The sequence below is a fragment of the Melanotaenia boesemani genome, chromosome 21 (assembly GCF_017639745.1).
Source record: "Melanotaenia boesemani isolate fMelBoe1 chromosome 21, fMelBoe1.pri, whole genome shotgun sequence".
Lineage (NCBI taxonomy): Eukaryota > Metazoa > Chordata > Actinopteri > Atheriniformes > Melanotaeniidae > Melanotaenia > Melanotaenia boesemani.
In genome coordinates this window covers 13,221,976-13,247,860 of record NC_055702.1, presented here as the reverse complement: position 1 = coordinate 13,247,860, position 25,885 = coordinate 13,221,976, and the positions used below count along the sequence as shown (strand labels likewise).

The following is a 25,885-nucleotide window of genomic DNA, read 5'->3' as shown; positions in this document are numbered from 1 at the left end:
ACTTTATTAAATAAATAAATAAATAAATAAATAAATAAATAAATAAATAAATAAAAATAAAAAATAAAATAAATTAAAATTTCTGCTGATGTAGATGGTCATTAGCATCTGTTTTTAAATAATAAAGAATTTCGAAACTACCACAATTTCTACAATAACTTGTATAGTGAAAGGTGCATATTAATTCCAAATTAATAAATCCCCCAAAAAATCAGTTAAAAGATGTATTGATGAAAAAAAAAAGAAATCACAAACACCTTTGTGCAAAAACAAGCACTATTTATAAGTTAATTTGAAATACAGTATCAACATTTTAGCACATAATAATTTACATTATTGCAATAAATGCACAATTACAGAAGTCATTCATCTTACCAGGTGACATTTAAAAATAATATTGCTTAGTAGAGCCATATAGGAAAGAAATGCCTAGAATAAAAGTACATAGATTTTATTCCAATAGTCCATATTAAAATGACAGCGTTAATGACCTGAATGATTCATTTCAAAACATAAATACTTAAGATGTTCCCAAATATCACATAAATGCTCCTTCATATTGCATATACAGCATCAAGCTGTTATATAATTCTTTACTTATTGGAAAGATCTTACTTTAAGTCTCCCTGTTTAGCTTTTTATTAGCAGCATTCACACATTTGCTAATGGGATTAAAATAAACCATGACTATTTTTAAATTGTAAGTAGATATAAGGACATTCTTGTAACTTGTCCTGTGAAAAAATGCACATTTTTTTGGTATTCTAACTATATCTTTTATAATTTATCTGTTTATAAACCAAATTTCCCTCATTGTTTGCTGGAGTTCAGTTTGTTAAAAGTGATTCAATGATTCATACAAAACCCAATCTTTGTACATTATAATGTAGGATTACAGCCTGCTAATGAATGGTACTGTAAAAAGGGTGACTTGAAGTGTTATAAGCAATTAATCTACCAAGCTGAAAATAATGCTATGACTCATTCCATATATATAAAATTATTAAATCATTTAATTTTACACATTAGACATTATACAACCATATGGGAGAGTGGAGGGAGGGGATACACATCAGATGTATTCTATCTCCATTTAGCAAAAAATAATCCAAGTCAGTTTGGTGTTTGATTGTCACCTACTTACACAGAGAGAAACAGACAGACAAAAAGCCTGAAAGAAGAACTGTAGATCTAAAATGAACAAAGGAAGGGAATCTGAGTCAGATGTGGGTGAAAAAATACAATTCTGTTGAGATATGAAATGCTCAGCAGTGCAAAATTGCAGATGTCTATTGTCTTAAAAAATAAATTAAGGTGATCATATAGAATTAACTATTTTAATGGGAGATAAACACAATGTGGATTTTCTTGTTTTTGGTTTTAAAAAAGAAAAAAACTAAACTAAAACAGAAATACAACATGTTTCTTGGTTTCCCAAAGCATGATTAGAAAGCTCTAAAAATCAATTCATTTTTGGCAACAAACACTTAAACATTTAAATACCCCTCTGTATTAGCATAATATTTTCATGAATGAAATCTAAATATGTTTGTCATTATGGCTTGCAGAGGTCCAAACACTGGGAACATGTACAATGAAAGAGCTGAGAGATAGTCCTTTAGGTTTTAAAGGGGGCACTCTGGTCACTCAGTGTTGAAATCTTTGTCCACATCAGAGGGTTAGGTGTACAGTTCTTACTGTACCAGCCAAACGTGTCCAAAAGTGTCCTGGTGTCTAACTAGGGTTAGAGTTAACCCTAGCTCATTGGTACGGTGCAAAGTGGACTAGCTATATATTTCTGCTAGTCCAACTTAGGCAGTATACTTTAGGTCTATTCTAGTGTAAGTCCCAACACCTTCTGTTCACTGTTAATAAGGAGAAAAGATAATAGGTGGATGTGTGGCCCTCAATGGTCCTGGGGCTGGTCTGAAGAGTGCGGGGCTGATGAGGGGGCCCTGGATGATGGCTGTAGGACCTGGAGGCAGTCGAAATGCTAAGGGACCAGATGTCATTGTGCACAGTGCAGCTGGGTTGACAGGGCTGGTCAGGAGCCCTGCCGGCAGGGCTTTACATAGCTGCTTCTGCAGGGCCAGTTTAGTCTGAAACCAAAGAAAAGAGAAAAATTCAAAGAAACAAGACAAAAAATGTATAGTCATGTTAGCAGCTACAGTAGGTAAGAAAAAAAAAAAACAGTTCATACTAATTTTTAGTCTTCATTTTTTTAATTATGACCACCAGCAAGGATGGCATATATGGCACATCTGCTATATTTTGTATAGCAGTTTATTTGGTCATTATTTGACAAGTTAAAATCAGGGCACTAAAGGAAAAGTCAGAGAAGCACTGATGTGGATTCACTTCATGGAGGAGATGACCATCTGATACCAACTAAGTCTCAGTCTAAACCCAAGAGGACCAGACTGTAACAAGTATATTGCAACAAAGCAGCACCGCTTTGCTTCCATAATGGCTCAGTCAGTGCAACCAATAATTACAGTATCTGATGCAATATCTGCAATAAATTCAATGCTCCAGTCCACATTGATAGTTGAACCCTGACCACTCATGCAGATGAACTTTGGAGATCCACTTAAGTTAGGATCAGAGGTTCCCCAGCAAAACATTGAATTATAGCATGATGATTTCATTCAAATAATTATATTAATAATTATGCTATAATTCAGTGTTTTGAATTATATTGCCATGCTATAATTCAAAACATTAAATTATAGCATAATGATAGTTTTTTCACATCACCTGTCAGTGAATGTGTTCTTTAATGATCATTTACCACATGAACTTAAATAAAATAGTTCAAGAGAGTCTTACCGCTAAGACAGCATTGGGGTGTAGTTTATTATATGGGGTGAACTTAGCCTTGACAGGCTTCCCAGCCAAACGATCTTTGTGTCTCCTGCTGTTTGTGTGCTAAAAGAGGACAGAGATACACAGTGATTCAGTCAAAACAGCTCTGACTAAAAAAAAACAAACAGCCAACAGATATTTTGTACTAAAGAAATACAAGGCATTCTGCTTTTGTTTTTGTTGTTATAGAGTAGTAAATAGTTTGTGTTGTAGTAAAATTAGCTAAATTAAATTATAGAATTAATCTATATACCTGCTTCAGCTGTGTCTCTGAGTTGACGGACACCTGACACAGTTCACAGTGAAAGGCCTGCTTGGTTACACCAACAACCGCTCTGCTCTTGCTGCCTAACCGCTGTTTAATTCGACATTTCGGTCTAGCTGATGATGCCATCTTTACCTTGCGATGTGACTGGCTGCAGTTTGATCCATCCAGCATCTGTTTGTGCTTAGAACCTGATTCAGCCAATGAGAGGAGAGGACAAAATGTCAGAATAGTAAAGCAGTGCAGATTAAAATTATTATACCATTCAAAATGCAAGTAAAATGAAGTGATTACCACTACAATGAGCCTCCAACTGGGAGTTGGAATTGACTGTCACTTTGCACGTTGGACAGTGGAAATACTTTTTGTTACTTTTGCCCTCCTTGACCTCTTCTACCTTTAACGCCTCTTCCTTGCCTCCAGTGGAGCTTTCCTGAGGGTCAGAGTGTGGTGCTGGACCAGCATCCAAGCTGCACCCATCCACATGTGGAGTGACTGAAGGTAGCTTGGAAAGCTGAGAGCCAGGGGAGACTTGTTGAGACTGGTGAGGAGAAGAAGGAGAGGAGTCCATGCCTAAAGTCTGTGAAGATGGTGTTACAGCTTGTGAGCTCCCCTGGTTTTTCTCAGGTAGCTTTTGCAGAGGTTGTAATGAGGTATTAGGGCCTGCGGATAGATTGGATAAACATAAGTCAATAAAAAGTGAGACTTGAAGTCAAGCTTTTATTTGATACCATTTCATCTTATTTAAAATGTTTTGTTCATTGCTTCCAGTCATTGTTTAATTTTCTAAATTTTCCCTGCACATTTATGTTCAATTAATTGATTAATAACCTTTCTGTAAACAATCTTTTGTTTATATTTCAGTTGCAAACTTGTCTTTTTTTCTCCTAAAATTCTAAGTTTTGTATTCCACATTTAGATTCTCTGTAAGTGTGTCTTCCTTGTGTGCGCATGATTTCCTGCAGTTTCCTCATGTAGTTTTTGGACAATAAAGTGTTTATGATTTATTGAGCTGCCACATTACCACAATGGAGGGCCATACAGGTTGAGTGCTGTGTGAGCTGGGCAGTGGCCAAAGGCGGGGTCCCTGGCGGTCTGATCCTTAGCCGCAGAAGGTAGCGGCTGTCTCTGGACATGGAATGTCACCTCTCTGGTGAGGAAGGAGCCTGAGCTGAGGTTGAACGATTCCAGCTAGATATAGTTGGAGTCACCTCGAAGCACAGCTTGGGCTCTGGACCCAGTGTCCTTGAGAAGGGCTGGACTCTCTTCCATTTTGGGATTGCTTCCCATGAGAGGCAGCAAGCAGGTCTGGGCATATTCATTGTTCCCAGACTTGGGGCCTGTACACTGGGATTTATCGCAGTGAACAAGAGGGTAGCTTCTCTCTACCTTCTGGTGGGGGTAGGGCGGGTCCTGACTGTTGTTTGTGCCTACACACTGAACAGTAGTTCAGAATGCCCACCCTTTTTGGAGTCCTTAGACGGAATGTTGGACAGCACTCAATCCGGAGACTCCTTCGTTCTAGTCGGGGACTTCAGTGCTCACCTAGGCAATGACAGTGAGACTTGGAGGGGCGTGATTGTGAGGAATGGCCCTCCTGATCTGAATGCTGTTTCGTTACAGAACTTCTGTGCTCGTCACGGATTGTCCATAATGGACACCATGGTCAGGCATAAGCATTTTCACATGTGCACTTAAAATCAGGACACTCCTGCATGCAGTTTAATGACTGACTTTAAAGTCATATCGTCGGACTTGCAGCCTCATGTCTTGGACACTCAGGTGAAGAGAGGGGCAGAGCTGTCAGCTTATCACCACCTGGTGATGAGTTGGCCAAGATGGTGGGGTAGGATGATGGTGTCATGATTCTTGTGTTTGGTTAGTTTTTGGTTTGTGTTTTGATCTTAGTTTATTAGTTCTGGTGTTTGGTTTCTGTTATGTTTATACTTTAGGTTTTTTGTTTTGTCATGTTTATTTCAGTTTTCCTGTTACCCTCATATGCTCTGTATTTTCTGTTCCTGGTTTGTTAATTCATCTGGTCTGATTTCTCATCCACTTCACCTGCTCCTAATTACTCCCTCTGTGTATATATGTCCCATGGTTTTCAGTTGCCTTTGTCAGATCCCTTTGGTTTATCCCTGTCATGTGTGGTCTTCTGTTCCTGAGTTTCTGGATTAAAGCCTTTGTTACCAGCACCTTTCTGCCTTCTGCTTGAACTGCCTGCATTTAGGTCCTAACCCCTGCCGCTACACATGACAGATGGTTAGACCTGGCAGGCCCAAATGTGCTTCATCTCTTCAACTTCGACCATGTGTGAGGCACAGGACATGGAGTCTGAGTGAATTGTGTTCTGCTCCTCTACTGTTGAGGCGGCCAGCCTGATCTGTGGCCAAAAGGTTGTTGGTGCCTACTGCAGCGGAAATCCCTGAACTCGTTGATGGAAACCAGTGGTGAGGGTTGCCGTCAAGCTGAAGAAGTCCTATCAGGTCTTTTTCCTTGTGGGACTCTGGAGGTAGCTGATATGTATCAGCAGGCTAAGTGGAACGTGATTTTGGTAGTCACTGAGGCAAAAATGAATTTTTGGCATTAGAGGAGTTCATAGAAGAAGCAGTGCACCATCAATACTATGTACTCTTCAAGAACGGAGACCAGAGGGTGTGCTTCAACTAAAGGGGTCCTGGAGAGGAGAGTCTGTCGAATTGTCGAACCCTAGATTGAGGAGAAGCAGTGTGGTTTTCATTCCAGGCATGGAGGAAGGCTTCGATCGTGTCTTCCTGGGACTGCTACGGGGGTTGCTCCGGGAATATGGAGAACTTGACCCTCTTGTATGAGCTGTCCAGTCCCTGTAAGACCATTGTCAGAGCTTGGTCTGCATTGCAGCCATAAGTCAGATTTGCTTCCAGTGAGGGTTGGACTCTGCCAAGGCTGCCCTTTGTCACTGATTCTGTTATTACAACCTTTATGGACAGAATTTCTTGGCACAGCTGAGGTGTTGAGGGGATCCAGTTTGGTGGCCAGATTGGGTTTCTGCTTTTTGCAGATGATGTGGTTCTGCTGTCTTCATCAGCCATTATCTCCAGCTCTTGCGATTCGCAGCCGATTGTAAAGCGATTGGGATGAGAATCAGCGCCTCCAAATCCTCAGCCTGAAAATATGGGGTGTTCTTTCCAGGTTGGTAATGAGGTCCTACCCCAAGTGGAGGAGTTCAGATATCTCATGGTCTTTGTTCACAAGTGAGGGAAGGATGGAGCAGACAGGTGGATTGGTGCAGCGTCTGCAGTGATGCTGACTCGGCACCTGTTTGTCATGGTGAAGAAGGAGCTGAGCCAAAGAAAAAGCTCTTGACTGACAGTCGATCTACGTTCCTACCCCCACCTATGGTCATGAGCTGTGGGTAGTGAGCAAAAGAACAAGATCATGAATGTAAGCAGCAGAAATGAGTTTCTTCTGCTGTGTGGTTAGGCTCTCTCTTAAATATAGGGTGAGAAGCTCTGTCATCCAGGAGGAGCTCAGAGTAGAGTTGTTGCTCAAGAGGGGCCAGATGGAGTGGCTCAGGCATCTGGTCAGGATGCCTCCTGGATGCCTCCCTGGTGCAGTAATCCAGGCATGTCCCATCGGAAGGAAACCCTGGGGAAGATCCAGGGACTACATCTCTCGGCTGGCCTGGAAATGCCTCAGGGTCCCCCTTGCAAATGTGGCTGGGGAGTGGAAAATTTGGGCTTCCCTGCTTAGGCAGCTGTGCCCACAACTCAAACCCCAGATAAGCTGCAAGAAAATGAATGGATATGTGAATGAATGGATATAACCTTTTTGCCTATTTCCCTTTCCTGTTTTTGGTTGTTTTGCTGTAAATAAATTCGACTAGTTTTCATTCAATTTTTAATTTTGTGCTTGGACCAATTTCTGGTGTCCTGAGTTGGGTCTTTTCTTTGGTCACATAAATATACTGACCAAACCAGCTATTTAATTAATAATGCGATGTGTGACAATTTGAAAAGTAAAAAAATAGTTGTATGCTTTTTTTGTTGCAAGTGATAAGATTTGTACCATTCAGCTGCATGTTGTGGGCAACACTGTACTCTTTAAGCCAACATAATATGCTTATGTTGGCTTATTATGTTATTTAATACTCATGTATTATATGCAACCAATGTGCAAACATTTTAGATATATTTTTTTATTTTATTAATGTAATACTTTTTAGAAGAGGATGACCTAAATTCCTTGTGCGCATCTACTTTGTTTAATTTCTGTCATGTTTTTTTATTTCACGTTCTTTTATTCTCTATCATCGCCTAAATTTTCACATCTTTTCCTCCTTTTCACACCATCTCAATCACTCTTCCTTTGTCCCTGTGCCTCTCTATCATTTGTTGGCTCGCTCTACTGAGGCTCCCTTTGTCACCATCAATCAACAACCATGGCAACCTGAATGTTACTGAATGTAACAAGCTTATCATTATGTGCTTAGAGGGAAATTGATAGGCGCATACAAGAAAATAGGTGGAGAGGATCAATAATGGAGAGGAAAAGAGGACAGAGGGAGCAGAAAGGATGACAGTAATATTTTGTTGTCAGGCAGAATGCGAAGCTGAGTGACTGATGACTGAAGGGGAGTAAAATAGTTAATTGCAAAGTCATTATAGGAACAGCAGCCCAATGCAGCTCAAGATTAAGAAACTAAAACACTGAGAATATGGAAAGGACCCAGTTCAGCAAATACCAGTAAATGTACTTACATGATGCAGGGAATTTTCATGCCATTTTGCATGCCCTGTGAGGAACCAATGAAAATAGAAGCTAACAAGCTCCTCATAGTTTGTCAACCCCTGGAACCATAAGCTAGTACGGGCTGGGTTGAGGGAGCAGAAGCTAGCTGCTGCTTGTGGGCAGAGATATGAGCAGGGCCAGGTTATTATTTTCACAGTTCCCCATTAATGGAAAAGGGAAAAAGGTACTGTATCACACCCAAGCCATTGGCATGGGAGGTTTTTTTTTCATGGCAAAAGCTGAATGTTCTGTTTTAAGGAAACACAAATGAGTTTTAGGGATTAACACCTGCTATAGACTTTCAGATGTAATCATAGTAGACTGGAAATCAAAGTTGGGGTGGCATGGCTCAGTGGCTAGAGTGGTTGTCTTGTAGCCTGAGGGTTGCCGGTTCAATTCTCAGCCTGTAGAGCTCATGTCGAGGTGTTCCTGAGCAAGACATTGAACCCCAAATTGCTCCTGATGGGTCATGGTTGAGTGCCTTGCATGGCAACTTCCACCATCAGTTTGTGAATGTGATGTAATGTGCTTTGGGTATCATTCCAGGTACAGTAAAGCGCTCTATAAATACATTTACCATAGTAAAAAAAAAGGTAATGATTTGAAAATGTTTAAACTTTTGCCTTGTATTTAAGTCAAATGCCATAGAATAAATAAAGTACAGTATTTTAAACTGTTTATCCCACATAAAGTTAATTAGACCACAGATCATTTTGAGTGCAGAAATATAAACGTTTTAAGAGTTGCAACCAACATTAGAATTATGCAAACAGTGACAGTTTGCAGTGGCAAGATAATCACATTTTTGACAGTCTGCTAGTACCTGATTTTGACAAGAAACCAGTAGAGAAAACATCACTTGTACTTTTAGCCCATATTCCATAATCATCCACAGCTTTTGACTTAGCCACTGTCAAAATGCCAGCATCTTATAACAGGAACAAGAAAGTGCAGGTGGAGCTTCTGTTGAGCCAGTGTCGATTTTCAAAAAGTGCACACTTCTCCACCCGTGTTCAGATTGCATCTCTTAAAATGCTTTAAGATTCCTCATCCTGCAGAATATCTTTGCTTGATGGGAGTAATTACCTATCTGACAGAGCCAATGATGGTAGGACAGGTAATAACTGGTAATTAACCAGCTGAGTGGCATCTACCAAGCCTTCGTTCTTACATCTCTTCAATTATAGCTAATTACTCTGAAGGTGGCAAGAAGGATGCATTTAAAAAAAGAAAAACTTTTACCTGTTTTGTCTTTCAACTGCGAGTCTATTGGCACTGTTATGCATCCCACCAACGAGCCCTCTCTGTCTCTGTCTTTTCCCATAGTGGACTGAGCCTGTCCACTCTTGTGCCGATTCCTCTGTGTCTCCAAGGCTTTTAGCTTTCGAGCATGCTTATGACCTTTGTAGTGGGCCTCTGCCTGGGTCTAGTCATCACACACACACCCAAATACGCACACATATACAGAAAAACCAGGAGGGAAAGTCGTTAAACAGTAAATGCACAGGACAAGTGATTAGTAGAGGACAACATTAAGTCAGTAAACTACAATCTTTACATCTGTTCTATTGCTTTGACCACAAATACCTCCATAGCATGGTTAGTAAGAAATCGTGTGTTTGATCACCTGAGCATCTGTGTGTTTCAGCACCTGACACTAAAGAAGCCATCTTACTAGTTAAAAAATAATCATTGTCATGGTGCGTAAATGAGCATTGGTTTGCAACTCATGACCCCTTCCCTCTGAGCTCGCTGGCTCATCTTTCCACTGATTTGTTCTGAAAGAAACTAGCCTGTATCTGTTATGCTGTGACAGAACATGGCCTCTACGTCTTCCTCTGTAAGAGAAAACACATTTGTGGTAAAATAACAGATGGATGTACATTTGGGATCCCAAAATGGCTGTGTATCATTAAGGTAATAAATCTACAAACCTATTTGTTAAGAAAGACTGTGATTCAGTAGATCCAAAGCTAGTTAGGACAGTGGGATTTTATGGCTATCTGCAGCAGGCATGGTATGCCCAAAAACCACAGTCACTACATCTGTAAAAGAGATGTGACGTTCATGAACGAGTCAATTCTTTTGAACGGCTCTTTTAAATGAACGATGGGAACCGAATCACAGCTGTGAGCCGTTAATTTTCAACATTTCCTTCATCACATTTGTGACATCATAGAAGTCTGATGTCCAACACGCCCCATTTATGTGAAGCATCTATGGGCAGAGAATATTGTTCGGAAACAAATACTGTGAGTTCTATCCAAAACATTTACAAGAATTTGCACTGACTGCTCAGGTTTATCCTTTTTTTTTATCTACATTTTTTCTTATATTTTTTAAATCTTGTATAGTAGATTTTATATAGGTACATATTTTGATTGTTTGTAATTCTTATATATTGTGAAATTCTTTAAGATATGTAAGAATGTACCAGTCTTTTGAATGGCTCTTTCAAAGGAACGGCTCCTCAAGATCCGGCTCCCTTCAAAGAGCCATAAATCCCATCTCTAATCTGTAAAGCTCGGGGTTCAGCCCTGCAAAAGGCTTTTTAGAAGTTGACCAATCACAATAAAGAGAGCTCTCAGGGAGGGGGAGGAGCTTAAAGAGACAGAAGATAAACTCAGGGGTTCCATTAAAGGACACCCACAAAATAGTGAATCAAACTTACGGTAGTGGAGTCCCAATATTAAAATGTAGAAATTGGAAAGACTGGTATGTACTTTCCTTACAATGACCAGGAGCCCTGCATAAATGTTACACATTTCAGAGTACTGTTTGCTAATAATATGAATTCCAAACTGTTTTAGGAAGCTGTTTTATGAAGCCATTTTAAAACTTTAAGCAACATATATTTTTTTAGACATATTAACATCATCAGATGTGGGGATGATAGATTACCTTTGTTGGTGTATGTCTCTTTGCTTGGAATTTAGGAACAAAAAGAAGTATATGATGAAAACAATCATAACATGAAAAAAACCCAAAACAAAACAAAACAAAGCAAACAAAAAACTCAAACAAACTCTGGTGCCTTTTTGGATATAAAAGACACAAGAGCACTCCTTTAATCAATAGAAAGTCAGTGTGATAATACTTCATGTATATGGCTCACACGATGCTGCTAGATAATTTGTCATTGCTCAAATTATCCACTCCTGTTTCCAGGAACACACTACAGCCAGCTAGTGCTCATTCAAACTCATGGTGTGCAGAGGTGATCTGTGTGCATAAGTATGTCTTCTTGTCATCACTTTGCATAAAGCTTAGACGGTTGCACAAAAAAGGCACTATCAGAGGTTAGAGTGTGTTGGTGGTAATACGGGACAGAGCAAAGGGTATACAAGCCCATTGGCTAAGTTGAATGTCAGTGCACACTAGCCATTCAGCGTGACTTTCAAGTGAGTCAGAGGGATGACTCTGTTCCCATCTGCATACTATCTGGCATGCCAGTGTAGTATGATTTCAGCATGTTCCACAACATCAGCTTTTAAAGAATAACACATGGAATAACTATGGAAAAAAAAAAGATCCTCCATTAGATACATCTGAATGAGACTGTGAGGACTGCTTCATCTTCACTTGATCTGGATTCAGGCTGCTTTATGCAATGTCATGATGCTCAAACTATTCAAAAACCAAATATTTCATGCTTTTTCAGAAAGCTTTAAACTGCCTTAAAGGAATGATCTGGAATTTTTTCCAAATCTAGCCTTTTTATGGACACCAGTCATCTATCAGTAAATAGGTTTCACTCTCACAGTGATCAGTCTTTGCACTAAAGAAATTGTTTGAGGTATCTATTACATACGAACACACAGTTTCACCAAATGTGATAACAACATGACATTTGATGCTACAGTTATATATCAATCACCATTCTCTGTGGTCACCATTAGGTCTTGGGAGAGGTCCATCCATCCATCAATTCTCTACCTCCTATCGTCGGATTGCGGGGGCAGCTGTCTAAGCAGGGAAGCCCAGACTTCCCTCATCCCAGCCACATTTGCCAGCTGGTCTGGGGGGATCCCAAGGCGTTCCCAGGCCAGCCAAGAGATACAGTCCCTCCAGCATGTCCTGGGTAATCCCCAAAGTCTCCTCCCGGTGAGGTGTGCCTGGAATATATCACCAGGGAGGCGTCCAGGAGACATCATGACCAGATGCCCGAGCCACCTCATCTGGCTCCTCTCCATGTGGAGGAGTAGTAACTCTACTCTGAGCCCCTCCTGAATAACAAACGTTCTTGCCCTATCTCTAAAGGAGAGCCAGGTCACCCTGCGGAAGAAACTCATTTCATCCGCTTGTATTCGCAATCTCATTCTTTCAGTCACTACTTACAGCTCATGAATATAGGTGAGGGTAGGAACGTTGATTGACTGGCAACTCGAGATCTTTGCCTTTTCTCTCAGCTCTTTCTTCACTACAGCAGACCAATTCAGAGTACACGTCACTGCAGATGCCGCACCAATCTGCCTGTCAATCTCCCGCTCCATGCTTCCCTCATTTGTGAACAAGACACTGAGATACTTGAACTTGAGGACCTGATTCCCGACCTGAAGAGAACACTCCACCCTGAGAACTGAGAACCATGGTCTCGGATTTGGAGGTGCTGATTCTTATCCATACTCCATACTCCTAGAGCACTCCCCACAGGATTCCTCAGGGGAAACGGTTGAACGCCTTATCCAAGTCCACAAAGCACATGTAGACTGGTTGGGTGAACTGCCAAGGCCCCTCAAAGACCCCAAAGAGGGTGTAGACCTGGTCCACTGTTCCACAACCTGGACAAAAACCACACTGCTCCTCCTCAATTTGAGGTTTGATGATCTGATGCACCCTCCTCCCCAGGACCACTGTATAGACCTTACCAGGGAGGCTGAGGAGTGCGATTCCCCTATACTTGGAGCACAGCTACCGGTACCCCTTTTTTGAGAGAGGGGGACCACCACCTCAGTCTGCCAGTCCAGAGGCACTGTCTCCAATGTCCATGTGATGCTGCAGAGGCATGTAAACCAAGACAGCCCTACAGCCCCCAGAGATGTAAGGAACTCGGGGCGGATCTTGTCCACATTTGGGACCCCGCTGCTGAGGAGCTTTTTAACCACCTCAGTGACCTCGGCCCCAGAAATAGGAGAGCCCATGTCAGGGTCCCCTGACTCTGCTTCCTCGTTGGAAGCTGTGTCGGTGGGATTGAGGAGATCTTTGAAGTATTCCTTCCACCGACCCACAATGTTCTGAGTCGAGGTCAACAGCCCCTCATCCCCACTGTACTGTACACAGTACTGATTCCCCCTGCTGAGTTGCCGAGTGGTGGGCCAGAATCTCCTTGAAGCCATCCGGAAGTCATTCTCCATGGCCTCTCCAAACTCCTCCCATGCCAGAGTTTTTGCCTCAGTGACCGCCGAAGCTACTTTCTGCATAGCATGTCTCATGGGCCAAAAAAACCTGGTAGCGCTCCTTTTTCAGCTTAACCCTCACTGCTGGTGTCCACCAACAAGTTCGAGGATTTCCGCCACAACAGGCACAGGCGACCTTATATTTAAAAAAAAAAAAAAAACTGAGAACAATTTAACTGACTAGACTGATTTTAAACATGTTTAGTTTATCCAAACTTAAATTTTTCCATCTATTCATACCCACAAAGAGAATTAAACTTTAGATGGCAAGCTGAAGCTATTGGAGGTTGGAAGACTGTGAAAATAAAACTCACCAAAGACATTTCACAAGCAGTGACCATAAATACAGCCAGACTTCAAAACATTCTGAAATATTCCTTTAATCAATTTCTTTGTGCAGATTTCTACTTTTTAGTGATGACCCCTGTACCTGGTACCTGCCTGCAACCTGGCATCCAACTCCTAGATCAACCAGGAATCTCAGCACAGCTGCAGGTAACACAAAGGGAAGATAGATACTTTTAACTAGAGTTCAGATTCCTGACACCAGCACTGCATGTTCACCAGTAAAGAGGACAGATATAGGAAGAGACAGAGGTGGGGTAAGAGGTGGTTGAGTAGATCTGCACCTCTGTCTTGTTTTTTTCCCCCATAACTCCCCAAAATAGAGGAGCTGTTGTCATTCTGCTGCTTGGTTTGCCCTAACAATATAAATGTAAATATATCAAAATTAACTTAGAGTGGTTAAGTGAGTATAAATAGGGTGGTGTGATAAGGAGAAATGGACAATTCTTCTTAAAGAATCCAGTAGATATAAAATGTAAAGGATTTTTACTAATTAGACTGATAAGAAGTACAGCCTGCCTTGCGACAATTTTTTGTCATCACGTTTCAAAGATTATGATGCAAGATCTGAATTCAATCTTTGAAACTAATAATAAAAAACACACCTGTGGAAGATGGGTTATTAAAAAAAAAAAGCTAAAGTCTGTGCCTAATAATTACCCTGGGCTGATAACAAACTGCCATTAGCTTTTCCACCTTCTTGCAATAAAATTTGAATAAATTCTGTCTTGTCTTTCAGCTTTTGCTACATCACGTTCAAATTCTGCCTCTGTGTGACTTGATGGACAAACAAGCGTCTGACTCACGGTGGAGTTGAAGCGCAGGTGACAGATATTACACGATATTATTGGTTTCCTCTTGGGTTGAGCCATGCCAAAGGTGTGGTTAATCACCGCCTTCTGCACTGGGTCCATCTACAAGGTGAGACAAACACACATAAACAGGTTGACACTGATTCACTTTGGCCTTACTGTACATTGAGAATAATATGCATTTGATGTTTTGTGAGTTGATACCCTTAAAAATTAAAAAAATAAAATAAAATAAAAGTATATATATATATATATATATATATATATAAGTAAGGGATATAGCCCGACAAGGTGGCCATTATCATAAATTAATGGACGACGGGGAGGCGTGAACCGTCCGATACCATGGTCACTTACGAGAGAAATAAATATTAAATAAATTAATAATGCATTAATGTTGTTTTTTACCATTAAAAAACGTAAGTTTTTCAAAAGAAGCGGCTGAGTGGACTATTTCGTTGTGACGCGTTACCAAGGTAACCGGCTCTGACACAGAACCTGCAGCTCGTCGGCCGCAGTTTTGTTAAGTGACTACCATTTAGTCAGCGCAGTAATTTACAGCAATAAGTCTATTTGGCCAGAACTTCTTTTATAGGTGTCCATTATCACTTTTTAATGGAGACCCTCCAGCCAGTCAGAATCGAGTATTCACCCAGACCATGGTATAAATATATATATATATATATATATATATATAACTTTTTTTAACATGTACAAAATAACAGGCCACTTTCCCCAGTAGTGGAAAAACTGAGTAGAGAAAAAAGATAGTCTGAAGCAAGCCTCAGTGCTTTGGGAATTGTATTTTCCTTCAACAAAAAGTGACTTGGTTTGTTTCTTTTAGTGTTTAAGTGGCGGACATAAGTAAAAATGTTCAATTCAAACAAAACAATCTACAAGTTGCAGTTTACTAGGAGGAGAGCTTTGCTTTGCTTATTATTATTATATCTGACCACAGCTGGAAAACAAAAGTCCATAGTTACAAATGACTGATCATACAAGTTACAAGACTATGCACTTTTAGGTTCTTATTAAAGGAAGAGTTGAGAACATCCTGGGTCACATAAGCTTCAGTGTTTGACTGATTATTTCAAATCAAATATTTGAGCAATGGATTTAACATTATAGTAATCTCAATTAAAGTTCTGTTGAATCAAAAAGAAAAATAATAGGATTTTTAGACAAATATTTTATATTCTTAAAGTATTTACTGTCATCTCGTGTGTGATGTGTGCAAGTGAGAAATGTAGTATGGTATCTTACAGTGTTGAAATTGGGGAAGAGGCTGAGTGGTGAGGAGCCGTTGATTCTGAGTGGTAGGAAGTGCTCCAACTGGGCATGAGCCTGTGGCTGATGAGGTCGACCTGGCAGAGGCAGAGAGCCCAGGAATGGGAGGACCTGGTTATGGGACAATGCACCTAAAACGGAGATAATCACAATTGGGCTAATTTGTGGACAAAGACAAAAAGCATTTTTAGCCTTTCAAAATTTGAAAATATCCTTAGATGCACACTGGAATAAAAACAGACTTTGGCACACACATGAGAACAAACCCCACACAGTGAAGGTTCATGACTACAGTTACAGCAGAGAAACATGTTCAGTTGTTACAAGTTTATTACTTATCTTGACAAATACACGTGACCTTTAACAACTCTAGTTTGTGTAATTGTATGATTCCTCCGCTGAAAAAAAGGATCACAAGCTTCAACAGTTTTAGGTGACTTTAGGTTTTGTATTTATGTTTGCATTTTGTCTCTCACCTATTTTCTGTCATCTCACACACAATGCTGTACATCATTCATCAGATTTGATGAATTTCACCAATATATTTTATTTTGAAATCTCCTTCTACATGACTTATTTCATCACATATAACTCTGGTTGACCTAGATGTTTTCAGACAGCTCATGCTTTAAAGAGCATTATGGCGCTGACCTTTGTCTAGACCCAAAGTAACATTAGTGAACTCACATGAAAATGCTGATTACAGACTGTTCGTAATGTCTGTCTGCTGAATGTCCAGACACCGCTAAGTTATGAGGTCAGGTAAAAACAATCTTCAACGCTTGATTTTACAGATGTTATTCCACAAAAATTAAACTTAATTACAGGTTGACAGCAACTCCAAAGATGTTTCTTTTTCTTTCTTTCTTTTTTTTGTTGTAGAAATGGAATTTAAATAATTAATGGCATAATGTGGAATTAAAATACACAAAAATCTGTCATATTTTCTATTAATTTGGATTGAATTGAAAATTGAAATTGAAAATATGGATTAAAAATGGGAGGTTAGTGAGAGTGTGTGGTAGATTTGGCTTCAGTAGGAAGGAAACTATCAGGAAGAGACTGAATAAAGGAAAACTGTGTGGCAGTAAGTAGATGCTGCTGAGAAAGAAAACTAATAAAATAGACAGACGATGCTGGATTACATACCAGAGGATGGGAAGAAAATTAACATTTCAAGAAAAATATGCGAGGAAAAAGAAAGTGTTGATGTTTATGTACGTGTGCATTTTTGTCTAGACATTAATAACTTTATAAACAGATCTTCCTTTTTAATTAATCAACAACAAAACAAGCCTTTTATGAGATACACTGCTGGGGCATATTATTCACAAAATGGTAAAAAAAAAATCATCATAAAAGAAAAGCAACTGGAAGGAAATTCTCTTCTTCTTTCACCTCTTGAGTTCAGGATTTATCTATGGAAATGAGACAGGTTTTAAAGCCTTTAACAATTTGCATCTTTTTTTTACTGATCGTACTCTATTACAAAATGTTCAAGCTGAACACAGAGTAAAAAAGAAAATGGAAATTGCAACTTTTCTAGGTTAAAAATGATCAAAGGATGGACAGAAGAAGTACTTAACACTAGCCAAATGTCAGTAGTCACAATAGGTTAGAAAATGTTAAAATATGTTAAATTTTTCTTTGTAAATGTACCTTTGATAACTGAGGACAAAGGCAAAATTAGGCTTTTAAAGCAGAAGAAATACCACATTATGTCTTGTTTTTTTCATTGTCTGTTGACACAAAAGTCTGTGAGATACTTATTTGTGGCAGAGAATACACAAAAAAATAAAATCTCTTTGGGATCCATCTTTAAATTTGATTGAATATAAATTTGTTAAACACAAATGCTAGTTTTTCTGTGAGATAGAATTAGGCAAAGAGCTTTGAGTTGTGATACGAGTTGTATGGATGTGACGAGAATTAATATTTTAGTAACAAGTTGATGTCAAAACTCTGTTGTATCATACATGTTATGTATTGGTGGTGTAGATATGGACAACATCTACAGCTAAGGTGAAAAACCAGCTGAATACCACCTACCTCATCCATGTCTTTGAAAGAAAAAAGAAAAAATTGTGGCCACTAAAAATAAAAATGTTAAAGCCCATCTCTACTATCAGTACTCACTCTGTCTATTAATGTAAAAAGATGGGCAATCTACTGTGTGCCAATCTATATAATTCCTTGTTTCAATGCAACAAAATGCAACAGTTCTTTTTTCACATAATCTTACTGAATAAATAATTAATAAAAAAACGCAACTACTTTTATATCAAATTTTTGCCAGCAGATCCACTTAAATGTTACATACTGGCACTTTTACCCCCTTTTCTCTCAGATGGCTGTCACTCATGAAAAACATGATGTAGAAAGGTCAATTTTTCATAACCTCACACTGGAAAAAAATGTTAATTTCAGTGCTTTTATGTCAACCATCTGACCTAATTTCTCAAAGTGAATATAAACAAATTTAACTGGAATACTGTGATTTGACAGAGAAGAATTTAAATAGTCAAATTACTAAATATATAGCTGAGAATGGAGTGAATTCCTTCACACTTGAAAAATTTAATCCATACACCAAAATCAGTACTAGTGTTATATAAGATTTCACCTATGAGGAGGATCCTGTGTTTGAAACTCCAACTTTTGATCCAAAAATTAAAAATATAATTAATCCCAAACACCATTTAATAATGCTTTCCCTGTTCACATCACCACACTGCTCATGTTGCACATCAGTTAAAAGCATGTTGGAATTTTAGCATTTCAAGACCAAAAAAAGATGAACAATTGTGTTTATTTTCCAAATCTGGTCAACAAATTGACCAGCTGTTGTTAATAAGGATGGGAATCAAAACTTGGTTCCACTCAGGAACCTGTTCTAAATTGTCCAAAGCACTGGAATCATGCGGCACTGGGCTTATCAGTGCTCTCTAACGGTGCCGATAGGTGCTGGTCAGCTCACTGACTACAAATGAACAGGCAGTGTTTGTTGTCTGTTTGTTATCTAAAAAGGCTATCCAGAGCGCGGCTACATTTCATTAAGAGACATAGCAATGGCACAAGCTCTAATGTCTGTATTGGAAATAGCAATAATAGTAACATATGATAGGACAAACCTTGCGGAGGAGTACGCAGCCTAATCACTACTCTGCTCCGCGTTTTTTACATGAGTGGATTAGAGTACTCTGATTCTTTTAATTCAGTCCAGTCGTCTGGAATAACTTCCAGCTTTCTCTGGATGCTGGAGAGTTAATCACTGAGCAACTGTGAGATGTCCTCCTTCTGGTGAAAATATTGCTGTTGTGTCTGTCTGGAGGCTTTTAGCAACTTGTTAAATTAGCCATTAGCTCACCTGTAGCCACAGGTGTGCATATGTTCTTCATAGCTGCGGAGTTGACAAAGACTCTAAACTCAGACTTTACTCTTTTTAGAGATTAAATAGCCAGACAATTTTTTGACACTGTAAATCTGTGTTGTAAATACTTGTTTCTTCTTCCTAAAAAAAACTGGGTCATGAATTGACAGGAGAATCGATAAAGAACCAGATCGAAAGCCAGAATTGATAATGGCATTGATATCAATAAAATCTTATCAATTCCCATTCCCAATAATTAACCAGCAATGAATCACAGATGCTTCACAACCTTAAACAGTCTAAAATGACAGTTTAAGATGCTGATCATAAACATTAAGAAACCTTAAGTGAAGCTACAGATAAGATCAAACAAGTCCAGTCTTCATCAGTTTATTCTGTTTATTCAGCGATTTCTTGCTACCCCACTGTGCAATGTACTGGTTTATAATAGAGTGACTACAATAAACCTATAGACCTTGGATAAACGGAAGAAAATAGATGGATAGATGGATCTCAGTAATCTTTTATGGATACAGCCACATAGCACATCTGGGTGAAACTTTTAAACTGCATTTTTCTCTGAACTAACCAGAACTGCAATGACTTGTAAGAATTTTTACAGCATCTGGTTGAAATGAACCATCTTGATGCATCTAGAAAGGGTCACAGAAGCCTAATATGGCAAGATGAACTAATATAGTGGCATCTCATCAAGTTAGTAATGTTTTGTGGCCTTGATATGTTTTATAAATAGTCCCTCATCGCTTTAACTTCATGACTTCACGAACCCAATTATTATAGCTATGAACTAAAATTAAATGGTTGAGTGGAGAAGGATTTAGTTTAGTCATTTAAAGTAGCTTTGCATACTACAAGAAGGCCTTATTAGAAACCCCACAAGAGATGTGCGATGATTAAATTACTCGTGTGAGAGGAAGGTCAGCCAGAAGGAGTCTCAGATACATTATCTGGCCCAACTGTAGAGGTACATAAAGCAAAAAAAGTTTCTTAATTATGCACTTTGAATTCTAAGTAATTCTTGATGCCTTCTGAATGTTATTAATTAAATGGAGATACTAATGATTACAGATTCACTTAATATTATGTAATGTTCCTGTCACGGCTTTTCCTTTCATGTGTTTGACTGTTAAACACATCCTTTAACCTAAAACCTTACAAGCACTGCGTCACTCCTACATCCTCTCATGAACCGTTGCAGATGGTGGAGAAATTCAAAGACTAACACCAGCAAGACTTGTGACTTTTCTCCTCTTTCTTGCTACTATAAATGTAAATCCACATTTTCAAACGAGCCAGTTTCCGCTTGCTAATCTTTATTTGAATTTTTCTAAGGAGGAAAGCTGGGACAGTAGGTCACGGCAGCCAATCTTCCCGTACTGATAAGGAATAGGCTTTTAAGATAAAGAGCTGGAGAAATTACAGACTCTTAAAAGAAGGTTTAAATCTCTATTATTTCCCAGATTAGTCTTTAACATTGCCCTAGTCACAGAGGAAAGGAAATAGCATCCTTTTATGATGTGTGGAAGAAAAAGCAGGGATGAGAGGCTTTCATAGCAGCGAAAGCATCAGAGGAAAGGCGTCTTTCTTTCTTTTCATGCTGTTCGCATTTCCTGGGATTATCCATCTGAGCCAAGCTCTCTGTCTTCACTCTGAACCAACATGGCAACTTGGAAGCCCATTCTCAGTTTTAACACTATACGACATCGTCTGAGTCTCATTGACAGCTGTGTTAGGGATGTGTCTTAATTTCACCTCATTTAATGTTAAAACAGAAAAAAAATCACTGTTATTACCATAAAAATATATTCAGTCACCGTAAAGAAGATTCTGTGAATGAGGCAAATGAGACACTATGGTACTCTGCTCTGAATCTTCAGCTGAACATGACCAGAGAAACTGGAACAAACTGGAGATATTTTATTCCCTAGTGAACAGATTTTAATCCAAACTTGACTAAAACCCACAGACTTGAGTTGGTTTAAGGCTCAAATTCTTACTCACTGACATAAATAATTATCTGAATTTATTATATATGTCTATGTAATCCTTTTAATTTCAAAAAGACAAAATCCGACATTAAGCTTTTTAACCGGCTGATAAAACCGCAAACAGCAGCTTTTAATGAGCCAAGAATTAAAGGCTTGGTTTCCATTTTTCAAACAACAACATTCCCTGTTCCAGGTAAGACATCAAAACTATTGGTTAGGGTTAAATAATACCAAACATTGGAGGAAAATGCATTCATTGTGCAGCACCACTGTCTCCTTATTATTGTCATGACGACAGAAGTTGCACATTTTCTGACTATCATTAAAAGGGTCACTGCCTTGATTAAGAGAGAACTCATAGGATAATTTTTTTTATATAACTGAGCGTTTGCTTCAGATTTTGAGAAGGGATTACAAATAGAAATTTTAAATTTTAGCCCCATGTGTTACAGCTTGGTGCTGGACAGCAGTGTGTTGCTTAGCACCACAGTCTCACAGCAAGAAGGTCACTGGTTTACATGTCCTCAACCATGCATGCATGGGCTCTTTCCAGATACTCCACCTTCCTCCCACCGTCCAAAGACATGCATGTTAGGTTAATTAGTCACTCTAAATTCTTCCTAGGAGTGATAGTGAATGGTTGTTTGTCAATCACAGCTTCAGCATGCATGAAAGTTTATATATTTATTTCCAAACATGTGTATAAGTTACTGTGTGACCTTTTCTATCAAGAAAATATCAGAAATGTTTGGAAGCACAACATAAACCAATCAGTCACTGCTGCACTTCATGCACAATCATGACACAGATAAACAAATTCCACCTTAGCAGTAATCTTTCAGTTTGCATTCAGTCACTCACTCATTTCAATCACTCAGCAAAAAAATAAAGCAAATCAAGCAATGTGTAGCTACAGTGAAAAAAATGAGTGTCCTGTATTGACAGAGGCAGGCTGTTAAGTCTACAAAACATTTTTTTAAATCATGAAAACTGAATGGCAAGTTTTCCTTTCTACAATAGTATGATATGCACAGCTTTTCTGACTGTTTGGTGCACTGTTGTGCTTTTACTGTAATGATGATGCTATTAATTACTTACACAACAGGCATAATGCTAAGCATTTATGAGGAGCTCTGGAGGATGAATTAGCATCCAATAAAACAGCTATTGACAGCTCTGTTGTGTGCTTATTCCACTAGGAAAAAAGAAGATTAAGAAGAAGAGAGAGAAAGTGTTCAAGTCTAATTTCCATGATGGCTTGAAATACTGCCCCCACTGTGCTCTGTGTAGTCTTTAAATAAATCATCTTTATTGTGACAAAGTACATTTAGGCTGCCACTGACAGCCAACAGGCAAATTCTCCTGTTGGCTGTCAGTAACAATTTAAACACATACAGCAACGGCTTCAGGAGAATTTCTTCCTGCAGGGCACCATCCTGCCCTGTGGTAATCTGCTGTACTGAAGCACTGTGGGCCCATTTCAACCCCAGATTCCATAGGCTGTCATTGAATTTGTTCAAGGTGAAATGCAGAACTAAAATCAAGAGAAACTACAGGATGCTGCTGAGGACATAATCTCACACAGCATGTGACGTCCACAGAGGAAAATTACACAGAAAATATAAAGATAATTAGAATCAGAAAATGTTTTTTCCATTTTCTCACTTCCATAAGGTAGTTAAATGAAAAATTTAAAAGCTATTGAAGACTAAAAAAAGATGAGGTACTAAGTGGTTAATGCTGCTCAGACACAGCAATGTTTTTGTGTTTCTGTTAATGACCCTCTGTCTTCATAGCATGCTACACATCTGTATCAACACTGCTTGAACTAAGAAAAGAGTAGAAGCAGACTTGCTGAATGGCAAATGTGTGGCACATACTTATCGGTATTTAAAGCCTGAGCAGAGCTTTATCCACCTCACGAACTTGGTAATTAGCACCTTTTCTGTCTCGATGCCTTCTCTGAGCTGCAGAAAACATGATGTCTGCCTGGCGGAGAGAGTGTAAGCAACCACCTTCAGAGGGTACTATTTCAGTTTAAAAGATGTAGAAAACAATGTAGTACATTTATTAATACAGAACAGATTGAGTATCTATTAATTCAACTTATGTGCGGTTCACTTTCTGACTCAGACAAATACTGTTAATATTTTATAACAAGAAGCAGTGGTAATTTAGTACCTGAAAATCATACCAGACACACTGATCTTTGTATCTGACCATGTTACAAACTGCATGAATTACAGGAGATTTCCTTTGAGAGCAAAATATTTAAATTAATTACTATATACAGATGACTCGCTAAGTTTAATACTACACAATTCTCTACCGATTTCACTGTAAGTCCCCACAAACATAAAAATTAAATTCAAATTTTGTAGTCAATATGGTCATAATAATTTGTGGACAGAGGAAACAGACATGAAACAAATTATATTCTGGTACATTTTCCTACTTATACCTTTGGACAGAATTCTAAAAAATAGGAAAACTTTTAGCTGCACATTGACTGCCTTTGTAAAAACATTCCTATTCAACTTCAAGTTTAAAAAAATGCTTAAAGCGATTTCATTTACACTCTTCACTTACAGCTAACTTGTCTCGCTAGCATACAGTAAATGCAGTCATGCCCATATTTTTACATTAATTCAATAAGACAGCCCATGAATTTTCAGTCTACACTTTTTGGAAGATGCCAGGTCTTCTGGCAGCATCATATTTCAGCAGGTATAGTTTCTGCACTTTTTTTTTTTTAATTTCAAGTCATGTATTCTGATTTTGAAGCACATTGTTTTAATCTATGTCAGTGTTTCAGCAAAATACTGAAATGTGAATAGGTTTTGCTGACAAACTGGGTAGTCACAAACTGAAAAGAGGCACAGCCACATGCACACAACTACTGGCTGAAAGACAAGCAAGGAACCAAATCACAAAAAAGTGTCCTCAAGAGTCCATTTCCCAGTGGAAAAATACTTATAGCAGAACACATTTAGTCTCTGAGTGCTGGATCCCATTTTGACCAGAAGCCTATTTTAGAAAATACATGGGAATGACAATCAAACAGACATAGCATGAAACAGTTAACTGTTTAAAAATCTAGTTAAAAATGCAACAAAATTTCTAATTTTCTTTGCCTTCATCCAGTTTAAAAAAATGCGTCTTTAAACTTAAAGTCTGTTAAAATATTTTTCTAAATACATAAAGTAATATCACTTTATATGGCAACCTGACCAACAGTTAGGGGTATGTCCTCTGGACCATACTCTTTTACAAACCAAGGACAAGCATTATGATACAATAGACTGACAGTCACTCTCTGGGCATGATTATAGTGCCAATATGTTGTAAATGATTTTCAAAACAGCAATCCTGAATAGACCTGAAGTGGCTTTTGTTCAGAGGTAGGCAGTGAGCTCGATACTTAGTGGAGGCAGGTGCTGTTTGCATCATTCTACAAACTAATGGCTGCTCACACACAAACATGCTCAGACACCCCCGTTTACACCATGAGTATAACTATTTGCTACAGAAGCTCATCGCATTTGATTTTTTTCATTTTTTTGATGTTGGCTCCACCACTGAACAGAAAAGTGTAACAGTTGTCCTATATGCTGAAAGACATTATTGTCTGTTAAGACACATTTCAAGAAGCAGTCTGAGAGCAAAGACTTCTGCTAGCAGTTGTAATTTTTGCCAATGATTGTGGGCATTTTTTTTTTATTTTAGTTAGAAAATTATCCTTATCTCCCTATAGAAGAGCATCCTTTAAAAAAATCCTAGATTTAGACAGTGATCTGGATCCCCTCCATATTCTAATCACTTGTTCCTTATTCCATTTCTGAGATTTCCCCACCGAATACATGACCTCTGTCTTGGCGGAGGTAACAAATGTTAGAGATGCTGGTTAAATATAAAGTTTACCAACTACACATCTGAGTAAATTAAAGTTTCAGCTCTACTAAAAGTGATGTTGCTGGTTTAACTATAACAATTTCTGAACTACATCCCTGTGGGATTAATATAAAGTATTTTGTTTAATTAAATATTTCTTTCATAGGCAGGTTGGAAAAATGTTCTGACTTTTACTGCTGCCCACTTTAAATACATTAAAAAGACATTACTGGGTTATTACACTAATAGAGTGATGGACAGATTAACAGTAAAGAAGGCCAAAAGGAGCCATGACTGTAGGAGAGACAATCCTGGATTACCAGTCATCTCAGATTGAGGGAAAAAATATAAATTTTTTTCATGTTGTAATATTTCTCCAGTCATTTTCTAATAGTCATCAGTCAGAGAAGTATACTGTCCTGGGGTGACCCCTCTTACAGGCACTTAGTGGTATTTTTAATCCAGGAGTATTCATTAGGGGAAAAGAAGAAATCAGATTTTAGTAGGAGTAAGAAATAATCTATGATGCAATGGAAGATGCCTGCAGTGTCCTCCTCAGTAAGTATCCAATGGACAGCTAACATAATCCTCTCAGTCCTGTTGACAGCGGCACATCCACACATGATCTTCTTGGTGAATCCAGAATATTCTACAGAAATCTGTGGCATATATCTTAAAACGATTAAATCACCCTAATGTACCCTGCCCTGGCATGCAGCTACATGCCCCGCATGCATCAGGAAAAATGTTGCCCTCATTTTTGACGCAAGATGTGATTCACCCAAAGTCTCTCCATGTACAACAAAGTCTAATCTAATAAAAACCAGAAAATGAATGTGTAACTCATCATCTTTTAATGCCTTCTGATGCTTTTA

At 38.7% G+C, this 25,885-nt stretch overlaps 1 protein-coding gene across 5 annotated transcripts in view; it reads right to left on the bottom strand.

Annotated features, from left to right (window-relative positions):
* The window catches only part of LOC121632489 (zinc finger protein 385B-like), an 82,832-nt gene that overhangs the window by 6,782 nt on the left and 50,165 nt on the right, over positions 1-25,885 (bottom strand). For 3 of the 5 annotated variants that reach the window (XM_041974049.1, XM_041974051.1, XM_041974052.1), the window contains 7 exons: positions 15,717-15,871; positions 14,448-14,555; positions 9,143-9,326; positions 3,425-3,793; positions 3,119-3,321; positions 2,830-2,928; positions 715-2,099 (listed from right to left, as the gene is read on the bottom strand). In XM_041974049.1, the coding sequence (XP_041829983.1) occupies positions 1,869-2,099; positions 2,830-2,928; positions 3,119-3,321; positions 3,425-3,793; positions 9,143-9,326; positions 14,448-14,555; positions 15,717-15,871 (1,349 nt within the window). In that variant the 3' untranslated portion in view covers positions 715-1,868. Of the gene's footprint in view, positions 1-714; positions 2,100-2,829; positions 2,929-3,118; positions 3,322-3,424; positions 3,794-9,142; positions 9,327-14,447; positions 14,556-15,716; positions 15,872-25,885 lie in introns of those variants that run through there. The other 2 variants (XR_006008914.1, XM_041974050.1) reach the window with 2 other exon arrangements.